The following is an 18,801-nucleotide window of genomic DNA, read 5'->3' as shown; positions in this document are numbered from 1 at the left end:
ACAAGTGCTGAGGCACCGGTTTCTGCTTTAGTTGCTGTAATTGTGGTTTCAGAGAACCTTGGAAGCTGCAACAAGATTTGGGGAGATTTGTAATTGCTTAGACCCATGCCTTTCTGCAACACTCAGTACGCTGCTGTGGAAACCTAACCAACAGCATCTTCAGAGTCACCAACACAACAAACATTAGAGAGAATATATTCTTATGAAACTCTCTCTTACTCCCTGCCCGAAGCACATTGAGGTTTTAAACTATGGCACAGGAAGCAACCATTTAGCTATTCAAAGTTTTCAATCTATGTGGAAAACATATCAAGAGTAAATTATTCCTCTCCCTTTCTGCACACATGGGCGATGGTGCTCTGCAGTGCCTAAAAGCCTTCGTTATGAGCCAAGCTCCTCATGTTCCCATGTAACATGCTTCATAAGCAGTGAGGTCGACTTTGAGTCATGGGACCAGCTCTGCTGGCTCAAACTCCATGACTTGCAAGCAGTTGCAGTGTGGCTCCCGTGCAGAGCTATGCAGCTGTGGGGCTATACTGGTGCAGCTGATCCAGATATCCCTGGTCCCTGGCTGTGGGAGGAAACAAGACAGCTAAGTCTGCTGTAGCCAGCATGGCTAGGGCATGGCTGGGCTACTCTGCAGTGGAGTGATGGGACCCTTGGGAACCGCGGCTGCTTCTCTCACCTTGAGGTGAGTGGCATAGAAATTTCAGTGCAATGCCTCAGGGTGAAAAGGGAGGCCATCCCAAATAGCCCACCTTATATACAGGGCTTCAGGACAGAAGGCCTGTGCTCAACCAAAACACAGCCATCTTTCTTAAGTCCCAGAGCTGCCTCATTTCTCTTCCCGGCTGTTCACTTGGAGAAGGAGGAAAGCGGAAGGAACCAGTTTCATGGTAAGCCATGACCTGCCAAGTTATAAAAGTAAACAAGTTGTCTCCAAGTCCGTTGGAAAGGCTATACTCCTGCTGTAGGGACATAACTGCAAATTTCATCCAGAGAGAAAGCAGTTGGAGAAAAGGATAAAAATTTCAGCGAGACATGCTGCTTGACAAAGAATTCATTTGGTGCTAACGGCCCCGCTTCTTGCTACCAACATGAACCACGGTCCCAAAAGGCAGTGCATGAACAGACACGAACAATGAAGTGATTTGTTCTCAGGAAGCATTCAACCTCTGCCAACAGTCAACCGGATTCAGACAAGAGCTGGGGCAGTCAGACTGGCACACGGCTGACCAAATGAGAAACTGTATCACTTGGCACAACACTGCTATTTCCAGCACTTACATCCCATCCTCATGTTAGGTCAACTTTTTCACTCTTCAGAGAAAGAAAACTATGTGTAATGAAACCTGGATCTACAAAGGCCAAAATTTTTCACTGAGAGCAGTAGAGGGAGGTGTCCTCACCTCGTAATATCCCTCAGCAGGTAGTCTGACTTCCAGATATTCTCAACCTTCGTAGCTGTCAGCTACAGCCTAATATATAAAGCACCTTAAACATCTGCAGAATGAACGTTATTGTTTCAGCCATCCAGTCCTCTTTATTTATACTGCTTATCCTTTTACTTAGCAGAACTAGCTCTCAGTGTCATTAAAAGAAAAACAAACAAAATGAAGCAACACTTTAAGAGACTTTTAAGATGAAACACCAAGACATAATGGAAACCTTTTTTTAATTAAAGACATCATTAGGTCATTCACACCCGAAGCGAACAAAATAATTTACACTCTCCAAAACTGTGCATTTCAAGTCATCAGAAGAGCATTTACCACATTTCAAAGAAGATAAACCCAAAATGAACATTCCAGACTGTCAAATGGATTTCTTACAGTTTGTATGTTTACGCAGAGTGAAGTATTTTCACTTTCATTGCAATAAAGTAATGCACTCATTTCTTGGAAACTTGCAACATATGCCAGGACTGCTGAGAGAACTTGTAATAAAAGCAGTACATGTTCCAGAAGCTTACTAGACATCCTAGAGTTTGCCACTCAGTCTGTTGTTTGGAGAGCATCAGATCCTTAAAGAATGGAAGGTTGGATCAGGATCCCATAATCGGATATAACGTCCACCCACCTCAGGGCAGAAAGAAGTCTGGACATGGGAAAAACCTTGCTTTGAAACATCAGATACTGAGCACTGACAAGATGCTAGGCTAGAAAAATTGCTGGCCTGATAAGGTGGGACAGCTCCTGCACCCGGAAGTTTTGTTTCTTTTCAAAATTGTTGCTGCTGTTAGTAGCAGATTCCCAGAAAGCTTGGCTAGAACAGCCTGATTTGAAGTTTGTTTTGTTTGCCCCGAAACATTTTCTTTCTCTCCCTTCAACAAATCCTCGAGAGCCCCATTCCTTTTACAATCCATACGAACAAGCACAGGTTTCTGCAAAGTGCAGTATGGCCTGGAGAAGTCCACATGGCTTAACCACAGAGATATTCTGCTACTTAGTTTCTCCTGGGGTCAGCAGAGGTATATGAGACTACATCCGTACGCTCGTTGCTAGCCATGCCCACAGTGCGCCGCAGGGTCCAAGGTGCCGGGCAGGACTGGGGCGCAGCTCAGACGCTCCTCGGTGAGACTACTCTTGCTGGGCAAGGGGCACCTCCTGGCTCTCCCACTCCCCTGCTCCAGCCCCAGAGCTCCCTCCTCCTGGGAAGCAACTTGTTCCAATCTGGAGCCAGATTGCAAGCAAGTGTGAAGACAGTGCAAACTGCCAGGAAGTTTTGGCTCAAAGATAGACTTATGCCCCAAGCTAAAGGGAAAGTCCAGATGTACTTAAATGCCTGCAAGGAAGGTAGCTTGCTTGCTTTTCTACTACTACTATTCAAAGATGTGTACGAATGCAATGTAGCGCGTTTCATTTCCACCCTGTAACCTCCACCACGATTTATAAAGACTAGTGAACTTTCTTTAAAAAGAACAAAACCAAACCAAGCAACCTTTGTCCTTCCCCAGGACAGGAATATTTTACCTCCAGAGAACTTCCTCGCTTGTCCTGCTCTACACATTTCAATCCACCAAGAAATAATAACTTCTGACACCAAACCAATGTCACTGGTGGCATCCTACATGCCTAGGCTCTCCTCATGAGAGACCAAACACAATGAGTGGTTCATGCCTGCTCTGCACCACTTCTGAGCAAACACGCTGCAGAGGCAGGCCAGGCCGAACAGGAGGGAGCTGTGTTTTCAATTCAGGTGGAGACAAAATAGTTGGCAAACGAATTTGTCAATAATAAAACGTAGTGAAATGTGAAATGCACACCCTAAAAATCCACATGACCCCAAAGAGATCTACCAGAGAGAGAGAGAAATGAACATATCCCTTAAGAAACATATTCACCCAATCACTGCCAGCTGGTTTTAAAGCAATCTTACAGAGTGACTGAGCCCTCCATGCAAATTTAAATAGACGTATGCAGTTCATGTCTTGTATTACACTATCCATAAACAAAATTAGACTGACTATATAGAAAAGCTATATCCAAGAAACGTGGTAGAATCACATAACCCTTTGGTCCCAGAAAATCTTTCCTTTCAGATCTATGTGATAGGTGCAATTACTACATTTGCTCCCTGTAAACAAGACCATAGCCAGGTTAAGTACAATCACACCCCTCTCATTCAAGCAGGCAGTTTTCACCGGTCCAATTATGAATTTACCAGGGTGGTGTTGCGTCTAGCAGCAGCCTCTGCACGGTGCATAGAAAAAACACCCAACAACTTTTAAGAGTGAGATGCAGAATTTACTGTGTACATGTCACGGATCCAGGGGTCACTTATCCAGGGACCTTTCAGCCCTGAATAGCGGTGTCCGACTGACAAGCACAATATCAACATTTCTCATTAGCTTCAAAAGCTTCTGAGTACGTTGCAGGGGCTTTCTGTGAACGCTGCAGAGCAAAGAGGGACAGGTTACCTTGTCAGCTTCTCAAACTGCTGCTCAGCTGATAATTTATTTCAAAGTATTTCAAAGTATATACACAGTTTCTCTCATCCCAAGCATTTGGGAAACAGAAGTTTCTCAAGCATTAATATAAAAAAATACCCTCACGGTTTTCGAACTCTATACTCACACTAAGAGTTGAGCACGCAAAAAAGTACGTACGGAGTTCTGCCTCGCAGCAGGGCAGAGCAAGAAACACACACGCTTATTCACACGCTTCAGCTTGTTTCCTTCAGTTCAGTTCTGCAAGAAGCATTTTGGATTTTTACTAATCTAGATCTTCTGCCGGGTGCCTATCAACCTCCTTTAGCTGACTTACAAGGATACAGTTTTGGTCTCCACTCATGGTACGCCCACTAAGCTGGGGGAATTGGAGGGGGGGGGTTGTTATGTTTTGTTTTGGTTTGTTTGTTAAGTAGTTACCTGCACTCAACACTTCTCAAAAGCTGCCTCTCAAGGTCAGGTCTGCTCCAACCTGAAACTTAGCACTGCCATAAAATAAATAAAACTCAACTGCTGGGGCATTCTGTATGTCCACATATGCAAATGAACGTGCGCAGCACTTCCATGTTAACAACTTGGCCATTGATATTACTTGCTGGAAAGAAGACATGGTTTCAGAGGAAAAAGAAAAGTTGGCTATACTAGAAAACCACAAGGTGAGTTTTCATGGCTGCTTTCCGTTGCTCCCTTTATGTGAATCACAGGACATTTTTCTATTAATTGTGTTTATTACCTTCGAGAGGAGGTAGGTGAATCTAAGGACAGGTTGGAGATTTTCTGTCATTTCTTTGCTTAGCATGGAGATTTATAGGACAGAGGCTATCAAGGGCCTATAATCCACCTTAGGTCCTATGCAGTTTGGGAGTTCAGGCAACATCTGCACTCCAACTACTTTAAGCTAGGCCTGGGAACACCCTGAAGTCACCAAAGAGTAAATTATAATCTACACGTGAACATGACTAGATTTTAAACTGGGGGTTCTCTTGCCCTACAAAAAGATCCTGATTCCAATTTAAAGTCTATTATTCAAAGAGGTTACAGCAACCTGAGGGTGGGGTCCCTTTCTGCAAGAATCGGACGCTGTCACTGATCTTGGTCCCTCTCATGGCAACTACATCACACGAGGTAATTGCCTTGGCCGCTCAGTTGCCACTGCATACCCACAGGCACAGTCCAAGGTCTCAGTGCAAGCACAAAGTTTTCTTCCAGTCCTATGGAAACAGTTTGTGGCTGCGCAACTCTTTCCTCCAGAGGAAGGTAAATGTTACTATTTGGAGTGGCTTTTAGACTATGCTCCTCTTGTTTGTTTCTTGAGCTGAACCTCTGAAAGAAAAGCTTTAACTTCTCCCTTTTTGTACCTCCTAAAGCATTTGCTTTCCACCTATGACAAATACACTCCCCCCTGCCAGCAGCAGCCAAGTTCCAAGGCAAACTGTGTTTCCGGAAAAGGTGTTGCTGTTGTCCTAACAGCAGTGTCACATGAGGGGATGTTATTGAAAAGCCAACGGTCAATGAAGACTTCAGCGTTTCCTCATCACTGTTACTTTTGAGAGGAAGAACAACAAACAGTATTGGCTTCTTACATCACTGGCAGAATTAACTGCTGGATTTTTATTTAGTGAAGGGCTTCCCGATCTCTCTTGCCTAGAGATCATTTCACACTGACTGAAGATCAGTCCAGATTTCATAAAGATAAAACATTGTTCAGAAGTGAAGAACATCAGAAAACGTGACACAGATCAAAGGCGCTTGCCCATAACCAAATGGTAAGGGAAAGTTGCTTCTGATCTGTTCACGTTTTTATGGCTTCTCCTCTGAATGAAGAAACAAAGTTGTTCATTCCAGCGGAAAAGTGGATTATTCATTCTGCAAACGTTAAAAAGCAAAATTAAGAAAGAACACAACCTAGAAAGAACGTATAGGAGTAATAGCTGCAGATAAAGCTGCTCATCAGATCCTCAGAGGTGAGCAAGGACTCCACTTGGGGCAATGGTGTAGTGTTTTTCAATTGCTCCAGGTCAAATCACAAGTTGATGAAATGCTTTTTCTCCAGTCTGTGGCGGTCAAGCCCAGATCTCATCCCACACAAAACTCTCAGTGCACATCCTTTGAATACAGATGTCCCCCAGCTCATCCACAAGGGTGTAGTTTTGAAAAAGCAAGGGACAGGCTAGTTCAGCAAGCGATATGTAAACAAGACAGCTGCCTGGCCAGACTCCTGCGCTGAGCCCTGCAGACCATCTCTAAAGGCCATTTACTCTGACACAGAAGGCAGAGAACACGAGACTCTTCTCAAGGTGGCACTGTCTCTTAGGAGTAAACTATCAGAGACACTGGGAGTACATTCATCTATCATATCAGTCCTGGGCTGCTGCTAAGACCTTGAATTGTAACAAGGCCCTTGTTTTAACCAGGTGTAGAAACAACAGAAGATGAATCCCATCAGATAATCCCTGAATCACTGTGCAAGGTGTACATGTGCGATATTAATAACCCACTCTCTTCTCAGGTAGGTCGCCAGTAAAGGTCATTACAGGAAGCTGGCTCCATCCTTCAGCAATGTGACAGGTGATTCTTGAGGAAAGCAACTGTTCTCACTTCCTGTAGGACTGGCTGCCTGCAGAAGAGAAGCAAGAAAGAGCCTGTCAGCTGAAAGCAGGATATATTACAAGACAGGAGCTGCCCGAGGGAAACACTTGTTTGACCTGTACAGTGACACAAACACCACAGAAAATATGCACAAAGGGACCTTAACCACTGATGTTGCAACTTAAAAATACAGTGACGTTGCAACTTAAAAATACAGTGGCACTCCTATTAAATCACTCTTCATTTTTCTGGTAGGGGTTTTTGATTTACACTAGCACCACCCCGCCCTAGACAGAACTTCGTACACTGCATACGTAATTTGACCATGCCCGTGCAGAAGAGATTGGAACAGATCCATAGTAAGCCATAGGGCAGATTAAATCATTCATCCACACCTACATGGGGCACATAACGCGTAGCTAAAATAAAGTCTAGATTTGGAAGCCCATCCTATGATCCAGCCACACTGGACTACCAAGTGTCATCCCTCTACCAGCTGGGAAGTGGAAACAGCATAAAGCCCCAGAATGGGGAGTTTTATTTTTAGAAGCTCAGTTTTGCTTTAAGGTACAACAACTTACAACTCCCCGAGCAACAGCAGGCTACATCTCTGGCAGGAATCTGGCCCCAGGCAGGCCTGTGGCAGTCACACCGAGTACCTGGGCTTCCTCTGCATTCCTAAGGCATTCCACACACACTTGCTGGTACCAAGAGGAGCGGTCCAGCTAGTTCAACTACGTTTATGTAAAAGCAGAAACGTGTTTCCAGAAAATACACGTACAATATTAAAAGCAAACTAAAAAACATCTCCCTGAAACAAGTGATCACGTCTCATTGTGTCCAGCAGCTATAAAAATTTGTACTTTTCCAGAAATGCTAAGAAACTCACAAACGAAAACCAGTCTTGCAGAGGGTTAGAGTCTCTTTTGGTATACAAAAACCTATATACTTATGCAGCAGGCAAAGGGGAGGCAGGAACTGCTGAGTCCTACTGACTGCTGGTATCCGTGCCTCCGATACAACTTCAGACTCATCTACGAAAGTCAGCTAGAAAAATAAAAGAATAGCATCTGCCTAAAGAGAGAGATGTAAGCACAGAGCTTTACCAGGGAAACATTAGGGATTCACCTCCTTCAGATGCCTCCCGGCCCGTTTAGCTAGGAATTGACTTTGAGTTAGTGTGAGTTAGGTTTGGACTTAAGTGCTTTAAAGCCCTTTTTAGTCCTTTAAAAATCTGGTCCTTAACACCTGCCTCTCAGTTTTCCCAACCATAAAAACCTGTGCAACAGCCCCTGCAAGATGGAGAGTAACTAACAGGTGCTCGAAGACAGCAGACAGCAACACAGGATGCACAGAAGCAGAGTGTATGAACACAATTTCTTTATAAATTACTTTGTTATTTTTTAGCCGCAAGATAAGAGTTTAATATCTAACAGTCAACTGCTAAAATGAAGTCTGTCTCGGGGAACCCATGACAGCTAGGAAAAAAATACCTGGAAACCCAATGGAAAACTACAGGGAAAAAATGAATGGACACATAATAAGATATGATGCCCACTGTACATTCAGCTTCAGGATGCACGGGTACAGCAAAGATAAGGGGTACATGGTAAGACAAATCCTAGCTGATAAAAGTCAAAAATTAAGAGAGCGTAAGAGTCTGGACTTATAAATGACATATACCGAATCAACAGAGAAACCCAAGCGATGAAGAACTTTGATCACACTCTGCTTCACTGCAATTTCAAAATGAAGGACGTTATACACTGTGCCAGTGGAAAAGAAACTTACTCCAGACCCCTATGAGAACAACATGCACATGTCTCATCTTTGACATCCAAGAGCATAAAGGTGTACTGGAGAAACTAAAATAAGTGGACAAGAGTTTTTGTGTGTACACACACATTGTGCTTTTTTCCGTTCTTCAGCAGAGCTTTTCCTTTTTAATGGACTAGCACTTTTGCAAATGAAGTGAAACAGGAACCAGGGACACACTCTTGGCAGTTAACACCACAATCAGTCAGGACAGAACAGTATCACAAGAAACAGAAAGCACTAGTGTCAGAGGTAAAACACAGGAAACCGTGCAGCAATGCTAAAGCTGAAAGAGCTGGCAGTGTTACCTAAGCACAGGACTGCTCAAGCAAGTACTCCTTATGTCAGAAAACTCCCTTAGCCACCAGGACACTCCCTTCCATTGCCTCACCTGCACTCCCCAAATGAAACCACCCTCTCTTCCTGCAAGTGCAACTGTGTGGAACAACAGGGAGTGAGCAACATGGCCAAAAGACCTAGGAAGCTCTTTCCAGTTCTGTTGCTGCTTTATTAGGTTGTTTCAATTCCTTGGGATTCATTTTTCCCATCTGTAAAGAGGAGCTAATGATATGCACATACTTCATAAATTTCTTGGGAAGGTTTACAAGGTGCTATAAGCCACCCTGTATTTGCACAAGGTTTAAAGGTAACAGTTACAGCTAAAGAGCAGAGCTGACCAAGACCTGATACTTTATCTGTAATGCATATAAAGAGTTACATTATGATCAAATAATCATCATTAAATTTCTTATGATATGTTTGCAATAAGAATACACAGCTCATGGCTCCAGCCATTTTTATTGATGTTGGACTGAAAAGTATACTTGAATCCAGCTAGTCCTAGCTGCACTCCAAAGGAAAAGTTTAGTCTTTACTTAAAATTGCATCTTTTTCCCCAGCAAAGACACAGCTTAGACATCCTCAAGATTTGCATATACATTTACTGCGGTGTAAGCATCTGAGACCCACAATTCCACTTCACCAGGCTTGTGTTGGGTGGCTTAAGGCAAGCTTCCACCTCTTTCCTCCAACCTCAGGTCATAGTCCTCTTCCCTTCTGAGCCCATGGTAAACTAATTATTATTGCTTACTCTTCTTTAGGAAAGGTCATATCCATCTGGTTCTTAAATATCACCCTCCAGCAGAATCACTGCCACAAGCCATGCACTACCCTTGGCTGTCTGCTTACTAAGCTGCCCTGAGCCCATCTTCTGAACTGCCTGACATCTGGTCTACGCTCAGCTGCAGTGTACATACACCCGGGGATCCAAATTCAGGAACATTAGACAAGTTATACAGCAGAGTAAATGAGCGTCTAAAGAAAAGGAGAAAGTCTAATGACATCTAGACAAAGTTTAAACTGAGAAAAGGAGTTTCCCCCCATACATAAACACATTTGAGAACTTGGGCTACTTTTCTCTGCCCAGAGATGGGAAAAAGTATGTCTCTAAATTCTCACAGAACATAGGAGCAGTGCGCTCAGCAGGATATAATTACATAGTTGTGCATCCTGCAGATGACAAGTACAATGTCATATACTGCTGGCATGCTTGTAGCGTACAACTTCATTCCTGGAGAGCTCCTGCAGAGCGCTCTCCCTTCCCACACCAAGCACTGACAAGTAGAACAGCTACTTTTTCCACTTACTCTGCCTGCTCCTTGTGGACGATCCTGAAGAACTGGGGCGGCTCATTTGCTGGGGTCCAGACTGAGAGAACTGGGGGGCAATGGTCGGGATCTTTCCCTTTCTAGGGCTGGCACTCTGCACTTCAGGAGTGCGAGGGATCTTAGGTTTGCTGGTAAAGGCTGAGGAAAACTCACTGTAGGAAGAGAGGGGAGTTAGTTAGTAACGTATGCAGAAAAACGTATGCATATTAAATCTGCAACCGAGTGAAAGTCACAGTACACACTGTGACAGCACGGTAGACTGCCGAAAGTTTAGGGAGACCACGAACAGAAAGGAACATAACACCTCAGGTCCTGCCCCACATCACGTACTCATTAGACACAGCCTGCTCAAACCTGGCCCTTTGGACCCGCCTGTCCTACTCAGACCTGCCTCTTTGGACCACAGGACCAGTTAAGTCCCTTGCAACTGCGGACAAACGAGTAATAGAAGTTTAGTTTGTTTTCTGTTGTATTTATCGTACACAGATATTATTACCACACTGATCTGAGGTGCAAAAAGCATATATACATATGCTACACTGTATATGTACATACATACAGTACAGGAATCAGACATCCTTTTGGGGCACAGAAACTATTATTTCTCCTGGATACAGGTCTCAATCCTGGCAGACACAGACACCCTTCCTGGCTCCCAGCAATGAGATTTGTAGAATGTCCCAGGGCCGTTGTGAAAAGAGCAAAAAGCTGTGAGGGCATCTATGAAACAAATTCCCTGAGCACACAGGTTCCTTGCTCACACTGAGAGCTTAAAACAGCTGCTCTTATTTTACAGCCCGCACGTGCTGCAAGAATATCATTCTTTAAAATCTAGTCCATGGTTGTGTAAGGACTCTCCTTTCCTACCCCCACCATCAATATACTCTTTCCAAGGTACAGAAAGTGGACGCTACCAGGAAATAGTAAATCTGAATCTATATTCATGTTTGCTCTAGTGAGTCAATTTTCTCTTGAAAGGAAAAAAGGTTAAATTGAAATAACAGCTGCATGAAAAAGCACATCATACTTAAAAGGAAATAAAAGCAGAACCAAGGGAGGATCCAAAAAGGTGCCACCTAAAGATAGGCAATAAAAATGGTAGCTGGAAAGCCTCTGTTATTCACTCCATCAAAAGAACCCTTTGTGACCAGCAGAAAGGGTGATTAGGAGGATATTCAAGACATTTAATCTCCCCCCCATTCCCCAAGAATGCTGCTGAGTCAGTGCTGATTAGCCATTCCATAGCCCTGCTTCTCATTTTTCGGAAGATACGGCAGCAAACATTTCTTTTATATTTTAAATAGCATTAATTGTCTGTATTTTGCATTTGTATGTGCTAGCTATTAAGGACACAGACACGCTAAATGGTCTGCTCAGGGCCATCTCTGCAGCCTTTTACCTATCTCTAAGCATTATAAGTATTACTCTTTTTATCTTTTAAAAAGGGGAGGTGGCAAATGGCAGCAGCAAAAACACACTAGCAAAACAAAACTAAAAACTAAGATTGGCTTAGTTAAACCCCAAGCCCTGGATCACACACTTTTCAGACCAACAGAAGAGATTTACATGTCTCTCTCCATAGAATAGTTTAATTGTTAATGCTTGTTTTGATTTTACTCATTTGGGTGCAAGTGCTGGGTTTTCCATAGGCTAGCGCTCCACACGTTAAGTGTATGTGGACTGTGACAGGATAACACACAAAAAAAAAACAAGGCCCGGCAGCCTTATAGCAATCTTTGACCCATAAACGAGCTTTTTTCATTTGGTAGTAAGTAACAAAACCCTGAGTCTTTATTTCCATACACGAATAAATGTTTTCATAGTATGAACAACCTTCACAGCGTTTCACTACAGCAACCTACACAGCTAGACTACAAGCACTTTGGAGACAAAGCAAAGTAATACACCCAGAATCACTGGACTTGATGAGTGAGAGAGAATACGGCAGACTCGCATCTTCGCAAGTCTCCAGGAAAGTATTCTACGAAATAAGCAGGCAGCAAACACTGTAGAAAAATCTGTTGTTTCTCTGAGAGGATGTTGAGCAGATTTCACACCTCCATATACCCAGGTGTCACAGAACCACCTCATCTTTTACCCACATCAGTAAATAGGCAAATATCAACAGAAAAGAACTCAATCCTCAAAATAACTTGCAAACTGCTATTTAACACCCTTTAGATCTTGACTAGATGAAGAAAGAAGGAGAAAAATCTATTGTGTATTTGGTAGGAGAGTCATTTATGACAAGGTGTGGTAATTTGAGAGCAAGCGCTCTGAAAAAAAAAAACAAACACACACAGTGCCATGTCCCATGGTGTTAAACAGAAACTTACCCTTGCAGTGAGAAGAAACGAAACTGTTTATTTAGAAAAAATGGAAATAATAGCCTATTAAAAAGCACATAACAGACTGCCACTGGGATCTGAATAAACAACCAAGAGATGTGACAGGGCCTGAACATACGAAGATGAGTTACGGAGTTTTCTGCAAGAGAAATGCGCTTGGACTTTTTAAACCAGCTTTACCAGATTATTGGAAAGGTGAGACCACTAGAGACCTAAGACGACCCTACAGAGTTTAATATCTGCATCAGGTTGATATTGGACACAGCCACAACAACAAATAAATGCCTTTTCAGCCAGCCACAAGCATAAACTCAGATCTGTTACTCACAAATCCACCCCTGCTTAGCTAAAAAGCACAACAGATCTGTATTCTTATATGATCAGAACGCAGCAGGCAGTAGCAATGCAGGGGCAGCTGTCAGCCTGGCACACATCCGCTAAAACAATCATTTGTTCCTATGGAAATGAAACAACTGTAATAGACATGCCACTACTACAGCCTCATTCTTCTTCTCAGACTCATTTAGCGTAAACATAGTTCCACTGAACTTCATGCAGTTAATGCCCAGTTTATACTGCTCAAGGAAGAGGGGGAAACAGGCGCAGTGATGCTTGCATCACCACAAATCAGTCCTCCTTTTCCCATACCTTCCTCTTCTAGGAAAGAAGGAGACTTCTTGCAGCGGATGAAACTATGACCAAAGGAACAAATTATTCATTCTGTTTGTTTTGCAAACAAATTAAAGTATGCTCCAAGAACGAAAGAAAGAAAGAAGAACAAAAAGGCAGGGCTAGCTATTGCAAAACCAGCACATTCACAAAAGACCCCTGACACAGAAACCCCTGTGTTCTGCTTGGACTGTGAGTAGCTACATTCCTGTATCTGTAACTTGAGGCTGCTTTTGTAAATAGAAATTACTGTACGCATAGTAAGGAAGCATGCAATGGAAAGATAAAATCTCCTTCGGCAGGACACTGCACCTGCGCCTTGAGTTAGAGATCCACCTAGTAGTGAGATTTAGATACACATTTGTGAACAAAACTTCAAGATTACAGAAGACAAGGCTTTTGTTGTTGTTTTTTTCCTAAAGAAAAATGGATTATGGCTGTAAAAAAGCAAAACCTCTCACTAAGATGGGGGACAAGACACTGCCAATCTATGATTTCTTTCACTGCCAAAGCCTGAGGCTGAAAAACAACCTTTTTCTCCATCACCTGGAGCACAAAGCAAGCAATTTGACCATAAAATTCTGATGACCCGTCTGTATTTGTAGTATGTGCTTGGCTACTATTATTAGAGGCTACACAGAAGTAAAATCAGTAATGCTTCTGCTGGGATAGGGGGATGACTATTACGCATCGCAGCTGTTTATCAATGATAATTCGTTGACAATAGATAATTTCTCAGATCTCACCATGGAAACTGCACAATCCAGATATTAAAAAAACAAAAAACAAAAAGAGTCATCTGTGGGCCAGAAAGAAACAAAGCTCTAAGCAGAGAGTCCAGCTTTCAGAAGTGCCAGAGCTTTAACTGACATGAATAACTAGGCATTTCTGAAAAATCAGATCCATAAAGAGTTGGTAAAACCTTTCCTGTAACACATCTCCACCCATTCTGTGTTTTACTTCTGGAATGTATTTGCTTTTAAAATTTCTCTACAGTCACTGTTTAAAACTTGGCCCAATCAAATTAGCTATAGGAAAAAGCTGTTAACGTCTGATGGATACTTGAGGGCCCTGAAAAACTTTGGTCCAATTCCTAATGGATTCCTAGTTCTCATCCAAGATATAACATCATAATACTACATATGACAAAACCTTGACAGAGGCCTCAAGGTATGAATGGGAGAAGGAGAGCAAGACCTTTTCTCTTCCTTTGACAAAAAGTCTTTCAGGAAACTGTTGAAACCCAGTGCTAGGGGAACTCCCAATACCGCCTCCCTTCCTATATCTGCCCAGTGGATCAATCAGGGACTCTGGTCAGCAGTGCTAGAACTCAGCACGTTCAAACACTTTGAATCTACTTACACGCTTAAGCTCTCTTCCTTCTGCAAGTTAATTCCTGTCATGTTCCTACGGCCCTACATCTTTCTTTACTAATAAATGTTTTTCATGATGTACAGTAGAGCCCATCATCTAAGAAAGCAATAAGGAAATTTTACATGCAGAAGACAATATTGTGCATACATGTGATGTTCATTAATAACGTCTTAGTCAAGATTTCTCCCATTCTGGACCAGATGTCTAGAAACTGAACAGCTGCCACTGGCACAGCTAAGGGTATTTTGTTTGGCAAGCATCATCACAGCTGTCTCACATCAGACTACATCATACATCAAATGACTTCACAGGTTGTCTTTATAGCAGCATGGAATTAGCTGGTAAGTCCCGGCCCGGCCCCTCAGCCTCCTCCTGTGCTCTTACATCCTCATCTGGATAAATCATACCTATTAGGTTGCCCATTTACGTTGTCCTGGGTGAACTCAGTAGATCGGGAAGACAAGATGTTGTCAACAGCTGGGATGTGTTGGTCCATTCTGTGGCCTGATGAGAATATCTTCGATGACTCCATTTCAATTGCTATTTAAGAAATAAACACAATTCAGGGAAGAGCATATGCCAGCCAATGACTGACGTTTGTTTAAAGTCACAGGAACACAACCACTTGCAGTTCTCTGTACATAACCCCAGCAACAGGATAACAGGCAGCCACTGAGGACAAAAAACAGTACTACAAATGCCTCTGTCAGAGCAGAGGGAGGTCTATTACCTTTGTCTCGTTAAACATTGCCTTCTGCCTTGCACCAATGCAGAACGGAAGGACAGTCAGTTTGCTGAGAGACACAAGGCCACCAGGACGTGCAAGTCCAACAGGACTTTAAGGAAAATCCCTAGCTTCATTTCTCCCGTGCCCAGGACAGGTTGCCCTCCTGTGTTTATTTACTTTCACATGTGGATAGGGAGACAGATCAGATCACTTTCAGATGAGCACGGGGCTGGCCAGCATACCTGCTGCCTGGCAGTCAGCTTTAGTAGCACAAGAAGATGACCAGGATTCACCTTTAGCCCACAAGATTTCCGCTTGCAGGAGACAAACAAGAGCCAGAATTATAGATTCGTTACCAAAGTGACAAAAAGGGAGGGTAGTCCCAGACAGATTCAGAAAAATGAGAAGGTGACTCAAAAAGGGGTGAAGGAAGACATTAAGAACTGCTTTCATTTATAGAAAACAGAAGAGGATCAAGGTTTCTTGAGGCTAAACTTTGCTTCCTTGAGGCATGGCCTTGACGACGCCAATTGATCACACGAAACTTTTATTCTAACCACCTTTTCATTCTTGGTCTCTTACCACCCTTGATCACGACTTGACTGCATGAAACTCTGAAACCCAAACTATTCATGTGATACTGGAAAATACGTGTTCTGAAGTGAGCAGATTCCTCGTACTGCTTAATAAGCATCAGACCAAGATCAGAACTCAATAAACTGCATATTCTATTTCACAGCCACAGTATTTCCCTGGGTATGAAAAAAAAACTCTCGAAGAGGCACAATTATTTTTATATCTTTCTCTTGTGCACTGTTCACTGCAGTATCTAGGAAGGCACTAGAAGAGAAAGTGCAGAGAAGCTTTGAGGAATAATATTTTTCAGAATTAATGGTCTCAAGGGCTTATTTTACACTCTTTTAAATTCAAGCCTTTACAATTTAAGAATTACAAAAAAAATAAAAATAAAAACAGGGAACGTCCAAAGAGCCGATCCAATTACCATTATATAGAATGAAAGTCCTGCCACTGAAGTGAATAGCCATGGGATTCAGCACTGCAGTCTCTCTCTTCTCCTCTCCTCATTTTTAAATCCCAAAAGGTAAGAAGAAAAAGACAAGAAAGCACAAATTTCACTGACTACTTGCAAAAGCCTGAAACAAACCTCTGGCAGTCCCTTCAAGTAACTCAGTGTCATTTTATAGCCTGGATGACTGCTAGGAAGAACTGTCACTGCCACATACAAAAATCATCTGTCTTTTTGCATGCATGTGTAATACAAACACACAATATGCTCTGTACTGACTTCCAAGATTTTTCTACAGGAAGAGAGAGTATAATCTAGTTCTCTTACTAGCATTAACCTGCATATAATTTTGACTGAAAACAGCTACCAAACGGTGTTTTAGACAGGGTCTACAAGCAAAGTTCTGAAATTTGCCAACATTAAAGTTGGCAGCAATTTCTTCAACATGAAGGCATCAAATCGATTTTCTCCTTCAAATATGAACAACAACATTTATTTTTCGGACTTACTTAGGTTCCCTATTTAAACCTCCCCCAAAATTTCCATAAGCTAGCTGCTAGACAGCATCAACAGCATAGAACAGCCTCAGCAGCACAGAAGAGCTGACAGAGGTGAGTGAATGCATTTCACAGGAAAGATACCATCAAAACGTGGTTCAGCATGCTGGGCTCCTGGTGGCTGCACAACGCCTTAGAAACACAGGCGATTTGTTCTCCAAATCTGCGTCCAAAGGACAGTTTTATCCTACAGTACGCTTTACAACAGCAAATAGCAGCGCCTTTGATACCTGCTGCACTTAATCTTCTTTACAAAGCATGAACGTGTAAAACACCTTTTTTTTCCTTCTGTGTAAGAAAACTCTTAAGCGAGCATGGTTTTGATTAGTTTGCAACCTCTGTTGTTCTGAGGTGCTGCCTTTGGCCAGCTAATCTCACTATGAAATGGACTTAGATATACTTGACATGCTACTGCGTAAAGTGAGGCTTGAAGACAGCAGCTCTCATTCCTACATAACACTGAGAACACAAGTGCACATCTTGAATGGCAGCTTCATCTGCTTCTATCACAAGCCTTTTGTTTAGCATATTATATTTATCAGCTCTAGGCATTACGCAAGCAGATTCCTTTCTGCAAGACCTTGGTTACTTTTCTCAGAATCCTTTTCATTTCCTCTAGGAAATTTAAAAAAAGGAGATGGAGAAAAAAGTATGCTATTTCTTTACTGCTTCAAAGCATATTTCTCAGTAAAGTAAAGGCATGCTTTGTCTGAACTTATTAATAATTCTGTACCGGATACACTGCAAGATCCTTTATCCAAGACTGCAGACCATTTTGCCTTAAATCCCTAATTGGAAATGTTAATGAATCCCTGCAAGCAGGTTGAAACTCCCAACCTCGAAGTGCATCCTGCGGTTATCAGGAGTTTGGAAATAAAATATTTCAGAAGCCTATAACCTTTTAAACGCCATCTCGTGCTTCTCAGGCTCAGCTGAGTTTGCATTAATTTTAGTTTATGCTGCAAGGGCAGAATCTTTAGCAGCATCACCCACAATGTAACTACACAGCACAGGGCTTCCCATCCTCCACAGCCTTTTATGGTTTGAATGTAGCTGCTCCACTAAGTATGTAACTGCATACACTGCCACTGCAGCTGCCTTCAACTTTAATACAGAGGTCTAGCCAACAGAGCCTGCAGGTGCCAATAGACAGTGATTCATTTAGATCTAAACAAGGGTATATTTGATCAAGTACGTAGCTTGGCCTGTTGGGAAGTGCACTGTCTCTTGGCTTCAGCTCTTTTCTTAGGCAGAGGACATCACTGAGTGAAAGAAAAGACACTTTGCACATAGGAAGCCCTGGGTGTGATCCTTGACCCTTCCACAGGAGGCAAGATGGAGCGAAGCAAGTGAGATCATTAGCATGTAGTCTGCAGAAAGTACCTTCTGCAGCCATTCATTGTGCTAAAGCCAAAATGGCACAACACATCTCAAAGCCTTGCAGGCTGTCCCAGGGTCTACAAGGGGAGTGCCAGTTCCAAAGCTACATTCTACAAGTCTGCAACTCACACGCTATGCCCCAAATGCCTGCCCCAACCAAGACAGACACAAACAATTAATAACAGTATTTGAAGAATATCCTTACATGAAGAGGAAATGCAGAGGTCAGAAATGCTGGACCTGCTCCCACTACGAATGGGAGGACGACCACTCGGCAGGGACTGGAGTTTTTCATCCCTACTATGGCAAGAAATGTCATCGTTTTCTGGCCTGGAGGAGAAAGGAGAATGCAGGTTGATGAATTCTTAGAGTCTAAAATGCTGCATGAGAGTTACCTTCAAATTGCCAGTATTGGTGTAGAAGAAATTAATTTTTTTTTTTTTTATATTGCAAACTAGTGTTAAGGAAGGTCATAATTTTAACTGCATGACTGCAGCTCCCCCAAAGCAGCTGATGTTGGGCGTAATTGAAATTAATTTTTTTTCCTACAGCAATAAAGAGCCAAGGAAAGGAAACCATAACTGCTTGCAGTCTGGAGACACAATATACCAGCAGGACGCTTAAAGAAAAAGACTGCAGCAGTGGGCCGGAGAGGTTTCCAATACTCAGCTTTTTCAAGGATGTAAGGTTTGTTCCTGA

At 42.7% G+C, this 18,801-nt stretch overlaps 1 protein-coding gene across 5 annotated transcripts in view; it reads right to left on the bottom strand.

The window, feature by feature from the left end:
• Nucleotides 1-1,658: 1,658 nt before the first annotated feature.
• Nucleotides 1,659-18,801, bottom strand: part of ARMC9 (armadillo repeat containing 9) — a 79,215-nt gene continuing 62,072 nt past the window's right edge. For all 5 annotated transcript variants that reach the window (XM_068954067.1, XM_068954069.1, XM_068954070.1 and 2 more), the window contains 4 exons: nt 18,308-18,432; nt 14,819-14,951; nt 10,000-10,172; nt 1,659-6,566 (listed from right to left, as the gene is read on the bottom strand). In XM_068954067.1, the coding sequence (XP_068810168.1) occupies nt 6,544-6,566; nt 10,000-10,172; nt 14,819-14,951; nt 18,308-18,432 (454 nt within the window). In that variant the 3' untranslated portion in view covers nt 1,659-6,543. The remainder of the gene's footprint in view (nt 6,567-9,999; nt 10,173-14,818; nt 14,952-18,307; nt 18,433-18,801) is intronic.

This window comes from Struthio camelus, chromosome 9 (genome assembly GCF_040807025.1).
Source record: "Struthio camelus isolate bStrCam1 chromosome 9, bStrCam1.hap1, whole genome shotgun sequence".
Taxonomy (NCBI): domain Eukaryota; kingdom Metazoa; phylum Chordata; class Aves; order Struthioniformes; family Struthionidae; genus Struthio; species Struthio camelus.
Note: the sequence above shows the minus strand (reverse complement) of the source record. Positions and strands in the feature narration are given on the sequence as shown.